The sequence below is a fragment of the Maylandia zebra genome, linkage group LG22 (assembly GCF_041146795.1).
Source record: "Maylandia zebra isolate NMK-2024a linkage group LG22, Mzebra_GT3a, whole genome shotgun sequence".
NCBI classification, from domain to species: Eukaryota; Metazoa; Chordata; class Actinopteri; order Cichliformes; family Cichlidae; genus Maylandia; species Maylandia zebra.
In genome coordinates, this window is record NC_135187.1 from 20,351,141 (window position 1) to 20,364,858 (window position 13,718).

The 13,718-nt window shown below is 42.1% G+C and overlaps 1 protein-coding gene across 3 annotated transcripts; it reads right to left on the bottom strand.

Moving 5' to 3' along the window:
* Nucleotides 1–351: 351 nt before the first annotated feature.
* On the bottom strand, nucleotides 352–13,058 carry ndrg1a (N-myc downstream regulated 1a). Of its 3 annotated transcripts, XM_004547977.6 has the most exons (16): nucleotides 12,910–13,058; nucleotides 8,966–9,040; nucleotides 8,420–8,455; nucleotides 5,883–5,988; nucleotides 5,354–5,474; nucleotides 4,997–5,059; nucleotides 4,833–4,893; nucleotides 4,284–4,370; nucleotides 4,100–4,156; nucleotides 3,856–3,959; nucleotides 3,579–3,635; nucleotides 3,433–3,484; nucleotides 2,992–3,039; nucleotides 2,557–2,592; nucleotides 2,163–2,214; nucleotides 352–991 (listed from the first exon to the last, which is right to left on the bottom strand). In XM_004547977.6, exons 2-16 carry the CDS (start codon nucleotides 9,020–9,022, stop codon nucleotides 732–734), a joined length of 1,197 nt encoding a protein of 398 aa, XP_004548034.1. In that variant the 5' UTR covers nucleotides 9,023–9,040; nucleotides 12,910–13,058; the 3' UTR covers nucleotides 352–731. The 3 variants fall into 3 exon arrangements, with proteins under 3 accessions (XP_004548034.1, XP_004548035.1, XP_012773747.1); XM_004547978.6 differs by lacking the exons at nucleotides 8,420–8,455; nucleotides 8,966–9,040; nucleotides 12,910–13,058 and adding an exon at nucleotides 6,521–6,681; XM_012918293.5 differs by lacking the exons at nucleotides 8,420–8,455; nucleotides 8,966–9,040; nucleotides 12,910–13,058 and adding an exon at nucleotides 6,527–6,678.
* Nucleotides 13,059–13,718: the final 660 nt, after the last annotated feature.

The window sequence follows — 13,718 nt, forward strand, 5'->3', positions numbered from 1 at the left end:
CACCTGCAAACTGCTATTTCAACAATCTTTTGGGGGAAAGAAAATTCACAGGGGGGGAAATAAATGACATTTGCAAGGTCAAACAATTTGCTGTGCATGATATACTTTAAGTCTGCCCTTTCAATTTTCAAAGATATACGTGTAGTGCCTCCCCATTCACTCTCCACATCTACAAGTCTGCTCCTACATACGAACAATAACTCATACATGAAAAATAAACGGATAAATGATCGAACAATTACAGTGAGAACAGGAAACACATTTACAGTCGGGTAAATTTGAGAAAGCTGCGTCAGTAGGGTAAAAATGGACCAAAAAAAAATGAGGTTGGAGGGAAAGATGAAGGGGAGGTTGTTTTTTTTTTGTATGCGAGATTATGAGGGATATATTACAAGCTGGTGTACTCTTAGCCACAGCTTTCTCCGACATTCTCTGCTTCGATGTCCCCAAATGCTGCGTTGCCTCCAATTACACTGTGGCCCCAAACATTTTCTGCTTGCAATCAATAAACACGACCTCAACTTCTTACTCAAACATATTTCCAAACTAGGGCAACTCATCTGCACTGAGAAATCTGCAGGTGAGTGTGTATTGTGCGTTTTTTTATTTCTTTTTTTCCCCTCTCTTTTAAACAATTCCAGGTTGATGGGCCAGGTGTGAATTAGAGGTAGCGCAGCAGAGACTGAAGGGGATCCTTGAGAGGTTTGGATGTCTGCTGAGTGGAGGGTTATTTAGCAGGACACTTCGGCGGACTTGCTCACGCCTTGGTCCACGTTGTTGTTGGCCGTGGTGTCCATGGAGCTGTCTGTGTGGGAGCGGCCGTGCGGATTCTCAGTCGTGTGGCTGCGGCTGCGGCTGCCCTCGTTGGTGTGGGAGCGGGAGCGGTTTCCCTCGCTGGTGTGGGAGCGGGAGCGGTTGCCGTCGAACGAGGTGACGCTAGAGCCAGAGGCAGTGCGGGAGCGAACAAGGCGGGTCATGCTGGCAGCAGGCACTGAGGGAAGAGGAAAAGAATTTACTGACGTCCACTTTCCCATTGCTCACTACCTTTCATCACAACCTTCAAGAAGATTTGCAGAATTTTGTAATAAATGTATGGCGAGCATATAAATTGCCACGTGTTGTTACAATGAAAGCAAGCCATCCAAACAGATGCAGACAATTAAAATTGGTTCTACTGTCATCAGCAAATGCAAACGTGTCAGTCAAATGAAAGTTCACACGGACACCATTTAAACTAAACAGCGAATACTTTATGCTTGAGAGCAGTAGTGCAAAGTTGTCAAATTCAATTCGACCTTCAGCAGGCTGTCTTGACCATGTCTACATGCCCAAATTAACTGAACTGTTCCCGTGTGATTGGCTGATTAGTTATTAAATCAGCTGAATGGCTGTGTATAATAAAGTTGCCAGTGGGTGCACATATGGTCTGTCCTTTGAGCATTAGTTACATCATAGTGAGTACAAGCCCTAATCAATCATAAAAACAAGGGGTGCGAAGGCTGTGTTGGGGCATTATTATAATCACCTTATATTTGTGTGTACATTGGTACAGTCAAGCATTCCCGTTCCCAAATTCATTAATCACATTACAGTCAGAAATCAAACAACTGAGTCACCTGCAAGAGTTACACAAGATCCTAAAGTATCTGAATAATCAAACATGCTTTGAACTCACTTTGTGGAGCGCATTTGACCAATTGCAAAAATTCTCAAAGGGGGCATTCTCAGTGCAGTTCATCATAAATAATAAATTTTGGCACGTAAAGAGACAAGAATGTGACACTCGAGTGCTCAGATCTTGTGCATGTCCTTCTTAGGGTAGCTGTTTGTGCTGATGTGTGGGAATACGTAAGGTTTAATGTGCTATTCTAAACTAGAAATTATATTACTGGTCTCAGCAACGTAATGAGGAGCCTAACAAAATTAATTAGTGCATTAATGTTTTCAGAGTGTTTGATTTTCAACACTGGATGAGGTGAACTCGAAGGCTAAGAGATCTTTCTCTCACCACAAGGTGGCAGAATATACATCTTTTACATCTGTAAGCACCAGTGATGGCAGGCATTTTTTTCTGTGTCGTTTTTATTTTCATGCACGTTGGAAGAAGAAACTTTAATCTGAACATATCTCAGTAAAACAAAGTGAAAGTATGTGATACTTACTGTATCCCATGCCCTGAATGAAGTACTTGAACGCCTCGGTCAGCTTGCCAGGCTGCAGAGAAGAACATAAAGATAATCAGTCCTCTTTTCAGTAATTATTATATTTGTTTGCATAACATTGACAGGTTCAAGCTCTCAGCCACCAGCTTACTTCCCAGGGTTTGTGATATGACAGCTGTTATGAACAGGTGCTGTGCAGTTTGGAGGATTACAACCTGACAACTGTGGTTCATGTCTGGTACTTGTTAATGCTCTTAAGTGCCACCCTCCTACGCCATCCACCCCTCCACCTGACCCCGTGTGCTGATTATCCAGCCCTGTCCAGCCTGTTCTACAGCATCAATGTCTCTCATGTTATTTCCCCCTCCCTATTTTCTTTCTCACACATACACACCTGGTCAACCTGGGGCATGCCACCGCAGTCGGCCATCTGGGGAGAAGAGTAAAAGAACACAAAATTAGAATTTTGCATGTTGTCACTTGTGTATTCGTGCAGCATCGTGCACACTCCATAACCCCCCACAGCGCTCATTAAGTCCAATTTGAACACGCAGAACCATTAACCCCAGTAAAAGGCACCACTTTAAGTCAAACAGCCATTTGATTTGAGATGCGGTTCATAAAAAGCTCGCCACAGGCCAGCCGAAGTAGGTCAGTGAGCTCTGGGGAAACGCTCAGCTGTCATACCACTGGTTAATATATCACCAGGTAAATGCTGAGCCAGTGGAATCTTATCAGCAGATGAGTTTTCATCAAGGTGGTTATAATCTGGATGAGACAGGAGGTGTGGGGTAAAGGCCACAACAGAGGGAATGAGTGGGGCCCTCACCTTAAGAAGGGTGGCCTTTGTGGGGTCCAGCTTAGTGTTGCACTCAACCTGCAGGAACAAACGCAAAACATTTATTAGGCAAATGATGTGTGATGACCAACAAGTTTTTAATGTTGTGTGCTTAATCCAGTTATTCCTATGGATAATATATACTAACAAATACGTTTTGGATTTGGGACCTGTTTGCAGCTGAAAGCAGCAGCAGTCACACAAATCTCTTAACTTTAACAGATTAAAGCTGATCTGCATCACTCCGTTTCTGTTTCCAATTCGGTTCTTGCCTAAGACATGCTAAACTGTTGTCCTTAAGCACTTATCCTTGCATATCTCTTGGGCTTAAGCAGACGACTGAAGCGAATGGAAAACACGTCCAGCACAAGTTGAACCGTGTTAACGGCAGTGGGAAGTCTAATCATTAGCACTTGAGCCATGTGAACTCACCACGGCCTCCACGGCAGGAGAGCTATCGCCAACCACCAGCAGAGAAGGGCACCTGGATAAAGGACACACAACCACACAGTGAATGTTTCCGTGTTAGAAATAACATTGTTTCATTTAAGCTGATGCCGTTTTTGAGAACAACTTACTTGAGGGTTCTGGCATGGCTTCCAGGGACTGGCCTCTCAATTTCCAGATCCCTTCGACTGTAGACAGACACATCTGTTAGTGCGCAGAACACGCTACTTTCGGCTGCTCCCTAATTTTTGCACCCGATGGCCTCCCTGACTCAACTCCACAGGGATCGGTATCTCAAATGTGTACAGCACTACACTAAGGAGCCACCACACTTTCCATTAGAGTGTATGAACTCAAACACCAAGATTATATCATGAAACATTTACATAAACTAGATGCTGTGCTTACCTTTCATAGGACTTGACAAAGAGATGCAGGTTAAACAGGTTCATGTCATTCATGATGTGGTGGCGGTATGTGGCAATTAGATCATGGTTGTGGTGAATTTCCTCCTGCGGTACCCAAAACAAAAGACGGGTTAAACCCACGACCTACAAATGAATCTAACTAAAATCCTAGTTTCAGTTTACAGAGGTACTTTAAGCGTAATGAAGATATTAATTAATTTAATAATGAGAATTTGAATCTTTACCTTTCCAAACAGGTGGGTGATGATCATGTCGGGCTCTGCGTGAGTCCAGCCACTGATCTAAAAAACAGAAAAAGCTATGTTTAGCTTTAATGGTTCTGCAAATCCAAAAGTCAAAGTTACCACAGTTTTTGGAAATGGTTTGAACAGTTGTAGGTGCTCATATGTGTGTTTATACGCGCATTACCTTGTGTGCAGCCCAGTCCATCCATCCCTCAGCACACGAGTTGATGTTGATGAGAACAAGGCCTTCTACCATATTTGGGTAGTCCAGCTAAAAGATACATAAATGAACTTTAGAAATAAACCACGACACATTTCGCTAAATATGTGCCCCACAACCGATTTAAAAAAATATTTTGTATAGCCCATCTATTTATTTATTGTTTCCCAATTTGGTGAGGGTTAGGTTTTAATCTAAAGCTCTTTAATGTTATATCGTGCCCTGTTGAACAATATAGAACTAGTTAAAGTAAAGGCTGCAAAGAGTTAAATGTTGCATCTTTGCCAGCTTTGTGTCAGCGGGGAGGGGGGCTTACTATTGAGCACAGTGTTAGTGGTGAGCTGATCTTGTACATTCCTGAGGCTTTCATGGCTCTGCAGGCTCAAGCAATAAGCGGCAGTGTGTTGCCAAAAATCAGCCAAGAGCAGAAACCCATTAGCCAGCTCTGCTAATCCAAGATTGATTAATACTGAAAATATTAAGTGTGACTGAGAGAGCGTGGGGTAAACTCACAGCAAATCTGGACAGAATGTAGGCCCCGGCTCCCATGCCCATGCCAATCACACTTTTCAGGCTAGAGTGCACAAAAGTAGAGGGGTACTGTTAGAACAACCGGTTAGAAAGTGTCTCAAATATAAAGGGTGAAGTGTCAGGCTGGGAACTGGAGCTCAATTTACCCAAAATGCTTTAAGACCAGTGGGAGAGACTCAGCGAGTTGGTCCATAGAAGGGTACTCATATCTGGGGAAACAAAAAGAGTATTGTTACAGACACTATCTAATCAGCAATGGTCTTATATTACCGTTATCAACTCCTGACAGCAGTTTGTGTTCAGCTAATCTTAACATAAGGCAAAGTCTCACCATTAAAGCAGAGATTAGGCTGAACAAGAGATAATACTTGTCAAATTAGGTCACCTTAAGCACATTCACAGTGATCTACCTGTTGATTCTGAGGTCACAGACTGCTTGACATACATTAAGTGTCTCTCTGTTTGTGACTGTGTGCGCACATGCATGTGTGCATCTGGCTCACCCAGTGGAAAAGGTGTTTGCTCCTTCATGCTGCCCCGGGGCATCGACGTGACACACAGCAAAGTGCTGCATGATTTCCGCCATGTCCTCATGGTCGAAGAGCGTGTTCCAGCAGGTTTTGTCTGGAAAACAGTGAAAAGATGGTGGAGTTGGATGAGTGGTTCTTAATAGAGGGGGAAAGAAGAACTCAAACCGCCTGAATAGATGAGCAAATCTCAGGTTTGGAGGTGCCGTGAGCAATCATCTTACAAAATCTGACTTCATTACAAAAAAAAGAAAAAAGAAATCATGGAAGACTCCACGAGGAGTCTCCACACCTCCTCCTACAGATACACAAACATGACCGAGCGTAAAATGATAGCGTGGATACAAGGGTTATAAGTCCAGCTTAGATACTTAGATAGACTTAATATAAAGGTAGTTCAGAGAAACTAATTTCATTTTAATTGGTATGATCATTCAAAACACACAAGGCCTTCGGTACCACAGCACGTTTCACCAAGATAAAGGAAATAATGAGGTAGGCTTACAGTTCAGGCCGACGTCATGGAAGGTGAGAATGACTGGTCTGTCCCCCTTGGGAACCCCCTTCATTGTACAGTGAATTCTTCCATTAGGAGTCTCCACATCGTGCTCCTATAGATACACAGACATGACCATACTTTTATAGCTCCAGGTTACAAAAGATACATAAATATATTTATATATATTTCTTTAAAGTTACTCCTTGATGCTGGTGCAACAGGGCTGCATAGTCAATATGACAACGTAAAGCTGTTGCAGTAATATTTGAAATACTTTTGTTAAATACAACCTCCAATAATTAGCCTGTTTTTTTGATGGAAAATCTAAATGATAGGCTCTTCACCAGGAATAATTTACCCAACCATGCCGCATCTCGTTACAGAGGTTTATCATTCCATTAAATATATTAGTTTTCTATCTACTTTACCAACTGAAAAGTAAGCAAAGCCATTTCAAAAGGCTGGCCACTGTAAAACACAACACATTTTTTCCACATGAGCCACAAAAGAAGAATATTTTTTTCCCCGTTTAGCACCTGTGCAACAACTCCAACTTTAGTATCGATTGTCCAGCAGGCAGCATAATCCCACAAATCCGCTGGAAACTACAGCAAACATTTTAATAAAGCTTTTAGTCTACTCACGCTCACTTCAATCTCAGCGACAATCATTTCCACATCAGGATCCTCCAGAACCATGTTTGCAGGAATAGAGTTAAACACTGCTTGCTACTGAAAACTGTAGTTACAGTGGCTCTCTGAGCTATAGATCCAAGAGCTGGTAAGCCTCTGAAGTCGTTCAGCCCTTCAGTGAGAACTGCATTTTATACCCCTGCTGCTTACCAGTTGGCCTAAGCTCCTGGCCTCCCATGGTGCCTTGCAGGCTGGTCAAAACAAGCTAATTCTAGATGAAGATATCCTTAAATTGGATCAGCCAATGTCAGAGAGGGGCATCAGCTACTGCGCTGACATGATAAGTATGAGCATGCGATGAGTGGCAAAACATGATGAATAAATGAGGCAGCAGCTATTATTCAGTAATATTTAGGGGAGAAGATTTACAAAAACAAAGACTTAACTTAGTGTTGGTAATTAAATATAGATCCTGCACGATATACGGCAGCAAACAGTCTTTCGAGACTAGACTGAGCCCTTTTGATGAAAATCTTTGATTTGTTTCTAAATTACACATTCGGTATTTGGTTAAAACTCACCCATAATACATTAAAAATTTAGTTAAATAGTGAAACGAAGTTTTAAAAATTTCTCCAAATATAAATACTGCCATAATCCATGAATAAATCAGTTTTAAGAACTAGACTAAAAAAACATTTAACTCCTTTAAAAAAAAGTTTTTTTCTATAAAATCTAAATATGTAGAGTGATTATTAGCTAAAAATTGCTTTTACATTGTCATTCATTTCTTTATTTCTAATAATTTTAAACTTAAACTGTTTATATGAAGGTTTATTATTAACCAACAGCAGCTCTATGGTGATCCATCAGCAGGTCAAGGGTATGTCACGAGACAACCTATTAGGTAGTTTGTTTTTTATCCCCAAACCAGTTCTAACTGCATGGGATCTACTTGTCAGGAACATCCAGCAAGGAGGTAAAACCTATTTACGAAATGTAATGTACAGGATTCACCACAGCTCGCTCCACCCACGCTTTGCAGGGCACACTCAAACGTGGAGACTACGCAGTGGAGATAATCCTGCAAGGCAGCGAGCATGTGTCTGTGTGTACAGAGTGTTCATAAGCACACACGCACATCTGTGAAACTTACAGTGGAATTTCTTTTTTGTGTATGTGTGTGTGTGTCCAGGTGTCATGAATGCATTCGCTAATAAAAATCAGGGAATATCATCAGAGCCAACTAATCCTGCGCGACTGACTGTTGGAAGCTTAGTCCCCACAGAGACATCAAACACTTGCCCTGGATACTTTAGGTCAACCAATCTGTCAGTGTCACAGCAAAGAAAGTCAGAAGGACTCTGATGGAGCTCAGACTCTCAGTAAAAGAACCCCATCCACACACTGCCTGAGCACAAAACCCTTAAATTCGCATGAAGTTTGAAGAAAAGATTTTTTTAAGTTGAAACCAATGCACTTCTCACACCTACTGTTATTTAAAAACAACACAGATTCAAGAGGCAGCAAATGTTTTCTGACTATAAGGAGCTCTGTACAGGGTGTTAGGATCGCCCCCAGACTCAGCAGCACCAAAACACATGCAGTTTCTCCCGATAGGCTGCATCATCAAATCCAGTTCAACATGCATTTCATCACTTCCTGTAGCTGACTCAGTTAGTGGAACCCTAATTAGGTTTCTGTCCTAATAAAATCACAGCAGATAAAAGGTCAATGAGGTAGTGCCACAGCTATGTTAATAATTATCAAAGTATTTCATTTTATCAGCCACTAGATGGTACTATTCAAGGTAAAGTTATGAGATACCAAGCAGTGGATTTAACTGCTAAAACAAAATGTTGCAACTTGTCAGAATGATAAAGTGTTTAATGTGTGTTTATGCAAACATACCTTGGTTACAAGCTGCTGCACAGCCTCTCTCAAGCCCTGGAAAGAGAGAAAAGAGGAATGAAAACATAAAAGATAACATGATTACGGTGCAACAAGCTATAATCTAATATCCCAAAGTCGGTTCCCATCACTGAACCCAACCTGAATCAAGTATAATTTTGACTGCACAGTCAACATAATGCATCAAACATGAAGAACATTCTGTGAAATTATGTGAAAGCGAATCATACTGTGGTATTCTGGTGCATATGCATGATTTTCTTATTGCACTAGTTCCATTTTTCTAACACACAGCCGACCACAGACAGCTTAATTGTCTTTTACTGTGCATATTTTGGAAATCTGTGTATAGAAATTTATGAAGTGTTCAGTGATTACGTTCTCATATAAAAGCACCAATATCCCAAAAGTTATATCTAAAGAAAAGTCAAGCTAAGAGGCACAAATAAATCAGCAAAAAGCATACAAAGCTTGACAGCATAGAACTCCAACAGCTTAAGATTTATCTGAGAGTTACCGTTAAACAAAACTTTGCACAAAACATACCGGCAGCTCCCTGTCAACCAGCAGGGGTTTGGACTCAACAACCTGGATATCATCCATTTCAAAGAGCTGCAGAGCCTGGGAGAGATCGGAGCAATTAGTTAATGACTGGTTCAGCATATTTCTGTGTACGAGGATCAAGGTTTTTATATGCATTACTGTATTTTAAAATAAAAGAGTGATTAAAGGCCTGTTAAAGTACAGATTTGTCCCTTTCTTTTGCTCCTAAGCGTCTTTAAGGGGACTGCTGGGAGACTTTTGTCAGAATTGAGGAGTTGCAGACAATAGAATGAGGCCTGCTTGAACTTTGGCTGGGTGTGTTTCTCCACACGAAAGTAAAGAGGGCTTAAGTTTAATATAGTCCAAGACACACTCGCAACATGCAGAGGCTTGCAGCAGTTATCTGCAGTAACATGCGGCTCACATAACGGACCACACCTGCGAACCGCCTACATGAGAAACACGTGGATAACCTGAAAGACAGTGCGCAAGGTGGCTGACAGGCACAAAGCAAGGTTTGGCTGTGAGGGGAAGAGGAAGTGTGATTTTTGGGTAATTCTCACCCTGCTGAAAGATTTAAAAGAAAAAAAAAGATCTACTACACATGCACTTTGAAGATTGGACTCAAGTTAATTATCCACTGAACTTAGAGCTGAAAAAGACCCTCCCTAAATCCAGGTTTCGGGATTGGGAAGACATTTCATAAAATAACATCAAAGTGGGGCTTAATGACAACATTAAAAGGAAAAGAAAGATGAAGAGTTGTACAGAGGGGCAGAAAACTGGAAGAGAAGCCAGGCTGTGCAGATCATGATACTGTGTTGGAATAGAGCATGTAGGCTGTGACTCTGCATGCAAATCAAATTAGCCAGTTAAGAGAGCCCTTTGTCCACTGGCCGCAGCAGGCCAGGGGCTTGCCCACTTCTCTCCCACAGCTGAAGCGGGGGGGCCATGATGACCAAGACACACATCCATATACAGGAAGCAACTGACACCCTGGTTCCCATCTAAACTTCCCAGCTTCTTTTCAGCGCCCTGCTTGCGCTTCCTGTCACTTTCTGTGTTTATCTTGGTTTCTGTTTGGGTGAAGTCTCTCCGTTTGCCATTTCCAGGCTTTGACAATGTCTTTTGTGCCAGCAAAAATAGAAAATAGAAAAAAAAAAACTTAATCAACCTTCAGAATTGCAGAGTGCTCATCAGAGCAAGTTTGCCATTTAGAGGAAGCAACTCATGTTTCAGATATGGGTGTCTGGCAGAATACGCCCTGGGTACACACAAACACCTGTATGCCTGTGTTTCTCTGATGAGGAGAACACACACCAGCGCCAGGCAGCTCTCACAGCGCCGCAGAGGAAGAGGAGTATCAAACAACAGGTTCGTTTGTTCACTGCGGCCCTTCCAAAAACATGGCTGCGGTTACACTGCAGGAGCTTTGTTGAAGAGGACAAGAGAGCAGCCCCCGCTGAGATTCCACAGCCATGTAACAGAAACCATGTTTATGATTTTCATAATATCGAAAGAAAAAGAAAATGCTCAGGCCATTTTTGATTATATAATTTGAAAAAAAATGGAGGGGGGGGGGGATGTAATTTCCCATGTCAACATGAGCAAACCTCTCGGCCTGTTTTCTGTTTTTAAGCCTTTTTTTGCAAACAGCAAAAAATAAAACCAGACAAGTAAGTTCACCCATATGGAAAAGCAACATTTATCATATCTGGTGTCTCTTTTTCTTTTTGTAAATCTTATGGGACTTACAGGTGTGCTGTACTTTGATTTACTCACTTTGGTGAGTAAATGACAACGTGGGACCAAATGGAAAACAACAGAAACTAAATTAATGAAATAAAAGCACGCATCTCTTTTCAAGCTTGGCTACCAGTCACTACCTGCCAGCATGTCGACATCAGAGAGAAGCTCTGACAGAGCAGCAGGCTAAGACAACTAGGTCACCTGCTGTTTACACCTGTGGTGTTAGCCAAGCTGAGCTAATGTTTCACCTCTTTGAGAGGAGTGCAGAAAGGGGAAGTGTTAGTTTACCCACGCCAGAGTCTGAGCCTAAGCAACACGATAGGAGTGCTGCTGCTGTGACATGTTTTATGAAATGATTTCAAACGACTGTCATGGAAAGAGATAAATATTCAACAGTGGCTCATTACACTTAAAATGTATTTATAATGTCGATGAATAACATGAGATGGAGTGAATAACACTGAACGCAAGGCTGCTCTGCTGCTCTTAATATTGTGGCACACCGAGCACAATCGCTTCCTCAAATTTGGCCACATTGGGTAAAAGACTATTCTCAGATTTTAAGATGAGCGTGCTCCCTCACAGGAATTTGCCTTCGGTGCCTTCTTTAAAACCGGCCTCAGCACAAAGAGGTGCCAGTGGCAGCAGTTGTCCCTGCATGCAAAGGCTCCTGTTAGAAAAATGTCATTGCAGAAGGAAAGAAACGAAACAAAAGCAGTAACTGAAACAGCTTTGGCTTGGCAGAAGTGAGACTGTTATGCAATCTTAAACAGGAAACAGTGGGAGGATATACGTTTCTAAGAGATGATCCTAAAAGTGTAGCTCAGAAAAAAAAACCCCAAAAAAAACCACAAACTCGAAATTATTTGAAGCATTTTTATTTGTTGACAGTTTGACTTCATGTCAAGGTTTTAGTTTTTCAAGCTTCGACACCGACTGGTTTCGATGACTGATTAGGGCAGTTGTTGGCTTTCTGAATATTAAAAAATATCACCTGACAATGAGATGCTGCGGTTTGAGCTTTAGAGGAAAACAACAACTCTGGCTCAGGTCTACGTAAAACATCAGCGCTTGTTTTCCACAGTAAATCCAGGAGATGGGGTGCGCTGCTTTAAGCCACAACATCCAAGTTACAAAACAAGCATGGGCTCAAACTCTCTTTGTTCACTGACAGAAAGAAGCATATGTAGTGATTAGATTTGGACAGAGTCTCAATTTCAGAGAGCCAGAATCAAGGGCAGGTCATCCCTTCACTCCTCTGCCTCCATATACTTTTAAATCCACGAGCCTGCTGCATCCATCTGCAGAAACAATGATTGCTTCCCTAATCTTTGGGAACTCGCTTAATCTGTCAAATCCCTGGTTCTGAAATATCAGCAGAGCAGCAGCAGGCCTGCTGGACTAAGCTCATACAGACCTACATTTTCACTGTAAGAGATAGCAAATTGTGGGCGTCTTCCTCTCTATAGTGAAGTTGGTGAGGAGGGGTCACGCAGATCTGATGGGGAGCAGTCTTGTTTTTCTAGCAAAGATTTATTTATTTATGCATTTTGGAACACTTGCTGTTAATACCTTAAGTCAATAAAGAAAATGTTTAATACTTCGATCAGCATCAGCCACAGCCCAGTCTCTCTCCCTCCTCCAGCCCCCACCCTCGTGCATGTTTGTTTGTTTGTTTGTTTGTTACATTAATACCAAGGCTAGAAAGCAAAGAGGATTTGTTATGCAACTATCTGGCCTCACGATGAGTGCAACATTTGACATAAAACTGCATGTTTCCCGTGTGCTCGCGTGCCACCAGTGTCACGTGTGACATGAACGTTGATCTGCGAAGATCTTTTACACTTTGCACACATGGCACCTTCCTTGCTATGAAACACATTCCACAGATTATTTGATCTTTTTTGAGAAACATGCCCAAAAGTGCGAGAAAGCTCTCTCGGAAAATGCACGTGGACATGTAATAGAAAGCATTTTTTAAATGTGCAAAAATAAAAATGTGGTTCCAGTTTCTATAAAGGGGTTAGAAAAAGGAAAGAAATAATGCAGCCTTAGTTTCTTATTTTAGTTGTGTTTCAGCGGTTGCGCACAGACAACGTCAATAACGGGGAAACTGAGTAGGAAGTGAGCGCACAATTCCTTGGAACCCATAAAAAAGGAGTTCATAGTAGAGTTCATAATTCCAAAAAGAAACCTACCTGTTGGTTTAGCAGATGATTGTCCTGAAATGAAAACTTCCTGAAGAGATGGAGAAAAAAAGTCCTCAAAACTTTTGCAATCTCTCTCTCTCTCTCCTTCTTTCTCTTTGAAACAGCAGCGTTGCTTTGTTTACGTGTTGCGCCAGGCGGATGTATGAGGGAATTTTATAAAGCTTGGGGGCGTGCAGCCCGGCCCACTTTCCCCACCGCCGCCTCTATTGGGCAACACCAGCTGTGGGATTTGAGAATGCAGCTTTCCAGCGGTTGCATGACCAGGAAGCTGTGACTCTCGGGTGAGATGCACGAAAAAAGAACGCCCACCCGATTTATCCCCGGTGACAGCCGACTTTATTTTAGGACTTTTGCCTTCCTATTTTTAGGAATTTGGGGGGCTACCCCGCAGCTCAAATGTTAAAGTGACTGTGTGATATTTTATCTCCCTCTGATCTGTCCTTTGTATACATTCTTACTACGTGCATTGCAACTTCTAAAGACCCACGTTGTCCTTTAATAGTTCTGTCAAGTGTGCCCCTTTTCTCCGCTGTGCAAAGACTCTAACATGCATGCTTATTTTATTTTTTATTTTTCTTAGACCAACCTACAAATTATCTCTGCTGTAACTAAGCGAGTGTTTCCACATTCTTGCAGTCGCAGCATGTGACCGTTTTTTAAGATGTGTCTGAGCCATTGTCTGCCGAGTTAGGAAGGCAGCCAGGCCTGCAACCTTGATTTGAGGCCAAGAGGAGATAAGTCTGTACAAAGGGAAGCCCTTCCCTCGCGTTAGATCATAACGCCTTTCCTTGATAACG